At 40.7% G+C, this 7,087-nt stretch overlaps 1 protein-coding gene across 1 annotated transcript; it reads left to right on the top strand.

Annotated features, from left to right (window-relative positions):
• The first annotated feature begins 1,928 nt into the window (after positions 1-1,928).
• Positions 1,929-6,502, top strand: irx1a (iroquois homeobox 1a). The gene is made up of 4 exons (XM_005744616.1): positions 1,929-2,523; positions 3,760-4,852; positions 5,180-5,255; positions 6,130-6,502. The coding sequence occupies exons 1-4, from the start codon at positions 2,281-2,283 to the stop codon at positions 6,203-6,205; spliced, it is 1,488 nt and encodes a 495-aa protein (XP_005744673.1). The 5' UTR covers positions 1,929-2,280; the 3' UTR covers positions 6,206-6,502.
• The last annotated feature ends 585 nt before the right edge of the window (positions 6,503-7,087 follow it).

The following is a 7,087-nucleotide window of genomic DNA, read 5'->3' as shown; positions in this document are numbered from 1 at the left end:
ACAGTTTAACAGCACTCAATAAATCAGTTAACATTGATGGCTTACTGACCTCGACACGTGTCTTTGTTTACCTAATTCGTTGATTTGTTTGTGATTTTTTTTAATAAAAATCTTTTTTTCTGAAAAAGAAACACGGTCAACATATATATTTTTTTAAGTATGATTATTATCATCATCACCGTTACTGTTATTACTAGTAATGGTAAGCTAGTAATATTAAATTATCTTTTCGCTGTTTCTAAAACATTTACTCATCATCTCGGTTCACTGATTTCTCTTCGGCTTTTCCAGTGTCATTTCTGTTTAGACATAATTTTGGTCTTCTAACTCCCTGCCACCCCTCCACCAGCCCGCCACAGCCATTATATTTAGCCCCCTGCACACATTTCCAGCGGGTTATCACAATTGCCATTCCTCCCCTCCTTTCTGATGTGTTACCCAGATTACCATCAGTGCCCCACAGATATTTTTAACAGATCCTCGGCGCTCGGCAATATCCACTCGGAGCCATCTGGTGCAGATCAAAATCTACTGACTTCTTGGGCTTCAGTCGTTAAGGCATTAAATCTAGATCTACAGAATACCCCCTTTGACTCGGGAGGTGGGTGATATGAGAATCAAATCAAATAGAAATAGAACAGTCAAAAAATGAACACCCTCCCACCCGTGAGCCACATAGGTGTGTGAGGAGTGGATAGTTAAGCAGAGGTTAGTGTCCGACCCTTTTTTTTCCCTTTTTTTGTGAGCTGGAAATTGGATAAGCAGTTCAAGAGGCGCTGAACAAAATAGCATCCGAGTTTTTTCACTCTTTGAAATATTGAGATAATATTTTTGAAAAGATTGGTTTGTTTTAGAAAACATTCTATAATTGTTTCTGGAATATATATATTCCAGAAACAATTATAGATTTGTTACACACTATATTTTTCCGGTTCTCGTGTGTTGGTACGTCTTTCATTAAATTAGGAGCTAAAAGTACCTGAATAACATTTTGTGGCGAATACATGGACTTGGAGACTTCTTATCCGGTAACCCGGTCTTTGGCTCGTCCCTGGCGTTTCCACATTCCTTTTCACTAAAAGCAAGGAAACGTGAAGTGGCTCTGCTTTTACAAAGGACAACAACAATCTGCTTTAAGTCCACATACACACACACACACACACACACACGAAAGCAGATGGAAAGTGAGAGGGGGGAGAAGGATGGAGAGGCTGATTAAAACTTTATGAAGAAATCAAAGGAAACCGAAAACAGAAGTCAATAAAGACTTACATAATTAATAACTCATATGGAGGAATTTGCATGAATTTCCGCAACTGTTTAGGGAGTTAACTGTAACCGTCTTGAAGTAAGCGTTATAACTTTAAAACAAAATAAAAATATATATAATTGTTTCATTGTAGAAATATAAAATGCTTTTATTTATTTATTTGATAAATAAACTTTTAAATATCTCATCCTGATTAAGTCCCGTGTGTCTTTTACGAGTGCGTAGGTTTAAAAAAAATCCATAAATTACAGAAATTAATTTTAATGTTAAAACTTTTACTGAAAAATAATGCCACTGAATTAAATAAAGGCACCAGCAGCCCGTGTTACCAAATACTAATTCCTCGGCGGACAGGCTTTTCCCCCTTTAATTACAATTTAAATCTATTCAAAGTAAGTTCCTTCTTGACGGGTTTACTTCCCCTTGTGTCGGACAGCTGTAAAATCGTGTAGACAGGTTGTCATACAACAATCAAAGCCTTCGGTGAATGGACTCTAATGCTTGAACATTTAACATACAATAACTCCAAACACGGACGGAGAGAGAGAGAGAGCAAGAGAGAGGGGGGAGAGAGAGAGATCGCGAGAGAGAGAGAAGGGGGGGCCCCAGCCAATGTGCTCAGTCTATATTCACATTATCCACATTGCTCCAAACGAGGAGGAGCTTGCAGGCTCAAGTAGCGGACGCCAATCAAAGCATCAACTTCAAATTGTATCTGAGAGATCAGCCTGGAGACCTCAGGGCCAGGCGCGTCAGTCGGAGCGCAATTGTTGATCAGATCACATCCAGCGGACTTTGCGCGAGAAAAGAGAGGAAGCAGAGATTTAAGAGCGGTTTGTTTTGACTGCATACCGTTGTATGTCGGTAGTAGCTGCGACTTTGGCTTAAACACTTTCTCTTTACTCATCCGGGTTTTTTTCATTTTTTTTCTTTTTTCTTTTTCTTTTTTTTTTGTGCCTCGCATACTTTTTTACGCACAGTTTATCGGACAAAAGAACTGTGCAGTGGAGATGTCTTTCCCCCAGCTAGGGTACCCGCAGTACTTAAGTGCCTCCCAGGCGGTTTACGGGAGCGAAAGACCGGGAGTGCTTACGCCTTCGTCCCGGGGAGGGAGCACCGAGATCGGGGGAAGTCCGTCAGCCACTGCAGCGGCTGTCACGTCAGTGTTGGGCATGTACGCCAACCCGTACGCACACAACTACAGCGCTTTCTTACCCTACACCAGCGCGGACTTGGCTCTTTTCTCACAAATGGTAAGAACATGTTCATATACTTCTGTCGAAAGATGTTTGTAAATCCTTCCGTCCCAACCAGCACTGTCTGATCATAAAAAAAAAATCGAAAGGTCACTTCAACCAAAAGAATGAATACTCTTGGTTGCCGATTTGTATATTGCGCATTTTCTGGTTTAAGTCCATACTTGACTGATTTAACAGTCCGCTGGTGTGTTTTAGCTGCAAGGTGAAAAGTTTGACGAAATGCAAAAGAAAGAAGAAAAAACCTTGAAAATGCGGCTTAAAACGTGTTTTGTTGTTATGCATAAAGCAAAAGAACAAGAGAAAATTATAATTAGGCAGTTATTAGTCTCACACTATGAAAAAAAATAATCCTGCGGAGCTGTATTCTACCGTGCAACATGAAAAAAATGCTGCTTTTGCTCTGACGATTTTTTAAAATCAGGTTGATAAAAATATTCACCAGCCTGATACAATATCTTAAACTATAAATATGGAATTACTTTTTTAAAGTTTCTGTTTTGTAAACATTTCTGACCTAGTTGAATGCCCTTCTAACTTTCTCTACCTGACGAATTGCAAGACACAGCACATCTTGTGATAATAATTAACTTGGAGTGTGTTAATGACTAAGGCATGTATTAGGCTCTAACACAGAGTAAAACTGAGAAAAAAATAGGTTTTATCGAAAATACTAAATTGAACGACCTGCGGGTGGATTCCACAAAACCAAGCCAAAGACTTAAAGTACAAAATTCGTCACGCAAGTGTATATTTTACAGAGTGAGAAGAGGGAGAAAAAAAGGGAAAAACTTTGCTTGGGCCTTCATACTGCTTTGTCATATTGTGCATAGAAGGGAGTTTAACAGGCAGGCCTACTATATGTTTAAGCTGTCAGTTTGCGTGCACATGCAGTGTGCGTGATCACAAACTTTCTCTGGTCCTATTCACTTTGTTACTTTTTGCTGACAATTTACGGACAATAATTGCTAATAAATGGTCTCTCAGAGAGCTGTGCAGTTGCAGGTGCCATAGGCCTAGCATGTGACATGTTGCAAGCTGAGAAGCTTATTTGTGGGCACAGCTGAGTCAGTTGCAACTGTAACTCAAAGATTTTTTAAAGCCAGTTGTTTGAATCATATATATATATATATATATATATATATGAAGCATGTATTTAGCAGTTCATGAAATTAAATTATGCATGAAACTCCATGAGGACACTTTAATAACACACAATCTTTGATTTCTAAGGGATCCCAGTACGAACTGAAGGACAGTCCTGGCGTCCACCCTGCCAGCTTTGCAGCCCACACATCTCCTGCCTTCTATCCATACGGCCAGTTTCAGTACGGAGACCCTGCTAGGCCTAAAAATGCCACCCGGGAGAGCACCAGCACTTTGAAAGCCTGGCTCAATGAGCACAGGAAGAATCCATACCCGACCAAAGGGGAGAAGATCATGCTGGCTATCATTACCAAAATGACGCTGACGCAGGTTTCCACCTGGTTCGCCAACGCCAGGAGGAGGCTCAAGAAGGAGAACAAGGTGACCTGGGGAAGCAGGAGCAAAGAGGACGAGGACGGTAACTTGTTGGGCAGTGGAGACGAAGCAGAAAAAAACGAAGACGAGGAAGAGATTGACCTGGAGAGCATAGATATAGACAAAATCGACGACAACGACGGGGATCAAAGCAACGAGGATGATGACGATAAGTCATCGGAGGGCAGCAGGGACCGTAGGGGCGGCCTCGGTGCAACCGGAGAGTTGGACAACTTAGAGAAAAGACGGGCCTTCGCCCTACAGGCCCACGAGGCCTTTGAAAAATCTAAGAACGCTATTTCAATTCACCCAGGGAGTAAGGAGAACTCTGATAGCAGCAACAACAACACCACAAGAGTTTTGTCTCCGGACAGACCTGGGAGCTTTCCTCTCCCGTCCAACAATAAGCCCAAAATATGGTCTTTAGCAGAGACCGCTACTAGTCCCGACAGCTCGTCACAGAAACCCACGTCCCCTTGCGGCACTGGGGCCACCACTCACCCATCAGCGCCCCACCACCAGATTCAGACCCACCCCGCCTTCCTCCCCAGTCACGGACTGTACACTTGCCAGATTGGAAAGTTCCACAATTGGACAAATGGGGCTTTCTTAGGCCAGAATTCCCTGCTGAATGTCAGATCGTTTCTGGGAGTAAACCAGCACCACCACCACCAGCACAACCATCACTTGCCGGCCCAGCAGCAGCAGCAGCCGACATCAGTGGTGGTGTCGCCGGTAGCAGCTTCAGCAGCGCTCACCAATGACAGCAAAGCCCAACCAGAGAGCCACAGTCCGAAACACATAGGTACGATGACAGTCTGTGTTTGCACATATGAGGAGATGTGCAAAATGCTCTGTTGAAAAAAAAAAGCGACTTCGGATTATTATTATTTTCGATTTCAAATACAATTAATTTAGCCTATAAAAGATTCTGCACACGCATCTACACACAAGTAAAGTACATTTACACACTTTCACATAATCGACTACACACACACACACACACACACACACACACACACACACACACACACACACACACACACACACACACACACAATAATGTTTAGTTAAAAATTCTCGTGTCTCTGTTTTATCTACCAGACAAGTGCTAACACTGTTTTCCCATCAGATCACGAAAACGGTGTAAGGTCGGATTCACCTCCAACACAGACCCTGAAGTCTTCTTTTCGACCCATCCATGACAGGTGAGACCAGTTTTTACTTTATTGCTTTTGCTGAATTTCAACACGTTGCCATAAGCAGATGAAAGCAGCCACAGCCGGAAATAAAATGAAGGAGATCTGATTATTGGATTAGCGAAATAGAAACATACTTAGATCTCTTTAAAAAATATATAGCTATAACATTACTGATAAGAGAAGTATTAGAAACAATATTTAAAAAAAAACAATGAGTATACTGCTTAACGAATTTTGGCATATATACTTAAGGTTTATTTTTATTTGTTTCATCTTTTATTTATACATTTTCTAACATAAAACAATATAACAGCACTACAAAATAAAACAAACAATTTTTTTCAACGATACCCAGTTTACTTTGGGGGTGACAGGGGTCTTGACTCCCATCCCACAACCCTTTTAATTCCTTCCCTCTGGGGAGAGTGTGGCTACTTATCAAGTCACCGAGTAAAACGGGCTCTGTCTGGGTTGTGTGCTTTCCCTAAAGACCCATGGGAGACCCAGAGCCCAGGGGAGCGCTCTTACCCAAAGAAAAAAAAAGTTTTACCTCAGGTTTTCCTCTTGTGCGTAACGTTCTTAGAGAATTAACGATGAGATAGCGAATTACAACTGTTGACAATGGATGAACTGTGAGGGTTTTTTTTCCATGCCGTAAAAAAAGTCGGATTTGTAAAATTGATAACACTATTATTGTTCATGTTGTTTTAATTATTAGTGTTTTAAAAAAAAGAAAAGAAAAAACGCGAGGGCTTGAAAAGGAGGGCTTCAGTCTGCTTCTAATCAAAACTGCTCAGCCAGACACTTGAGATGCATATTGAAACCCGCTGTCCAAACACGGCGGGGGTATTTATCTACCTTTCTGTTATTCTTTATCCAGATCCTCTCTGCCTTCCAGCGCCAGGAGTCCACAAGACGCCACGCAACGGGTCCTCACTGCACTCTCCTCGGCTTGATCAAGACATTTTTTGTGCTTGAAAAAAAAATCAAATAGAAAAAAAAACAAAGACTTTACGCTCTCTAAAAAGGACAATGAGAAATAATAATGCAGCATAGCATTCAGACGGTACAGAACAAATGGCGTAATTTGGTAATATCCTGTGGATGGATGGATTACTTCCTCTATTGTTGTGTAGCTTATAATCGCGCCTATAATGTTACTCTCTCTCTCTCCACTTTGCCCAGGCAGGCTGGGACATTTTGGTAGGCTGTTTACTTTATTATTATTATAATTATTGTTATTATAATTATTATTTGTCACTATCTTGTGTTTTTTGGTGTCCTTTCTTTAATGTAAATACAAGTGATTTAAATTTGTAAATAGGAAACGTTGAAGGAATTTGTCCAGATCGTATATTTTGCCTAAATAAACTAAATGAAATTATAGAGAAAACCCAACAATGTTCAGCCTACATTTCTTTTCTGTGATTATTATTATTATTATTATTATTATTATTATTATTATTATTATTATGCAAACGAAATTGATAAATTATGTAGAAAGCTTAGGCCTGCAACAAAAAAGGTGGGAATTCTGCAGAGAGAAAAAAAAATATTGGCAGTCTGCATGCAACCAGGCTTAATTTTATTCAAGTTTGGGAGGAAAGCAGCGTGGATGCATTGAGGTGCTAATAAGTGTCCAGATGGTTGCTGGTGACAGAAAATGGACAGGAGCAGCTGGGAAGGTCATTAAGTAATAATATGGGAACGCCCAGTCCAAACAAAATCAAATGGTTAAAATCTAATCTGTCAGAGGGAGAAGTCGATTCGAAGATAAATTATTAATATTTTCCTTTTGGGGGAGGAGAAGGCTGACATTGTGGACCTTGAGGAGCAGG

The sequence above is a fragment of the Pundamilia nyererei genome, unplaced genomic scaffold, assembly GCF_000239375.1.
Source record: "Pundamilia nyererei isolate P.nyererei 1_Seehausen unplaced genomic scaffold, PunNye1.0 scaffold00146, whole genome shotgun sequence".
In the NCBI taxonomy this organism is placed as follows: domain Eukaryota; kingdom Metazoa; phylum Chordata; class Actinopteri; order Cichliformes; family Cichlidae; genus Pundamilia; species Pundamilia nyererei.
The sequence above is the reverse complement of the archived record's forward strand: the minus strand, read 5'-3'. Positions and strand labels throughout refer to the sequence as shown.

Excerpts from the sequence above, each read along its gene's own strand:
- irx1a (XM_005744616.1), top strand. The coding sequence starts at position 2,281 with ATGTCTTTCCCCCAGCTAGGGTACCCGCAGTACTTAAGTGCCTCCCAG. Across the intron at positions 4,853-5,179 it reads CCACAGTCCGAAACACATAG|ATCACGAAAACGGTGTAAGG; the intron begins GTACGATGACAG and ends TTTTCCCATCAG. Across the intron at positions 5,256-6,129 it reads TTTCGACCCATCCATGACAG|ATCCTCTCTGCCTTCCAGCG; the intron begins GTGAGACCAGTT and ends TTCTTTATCCAG.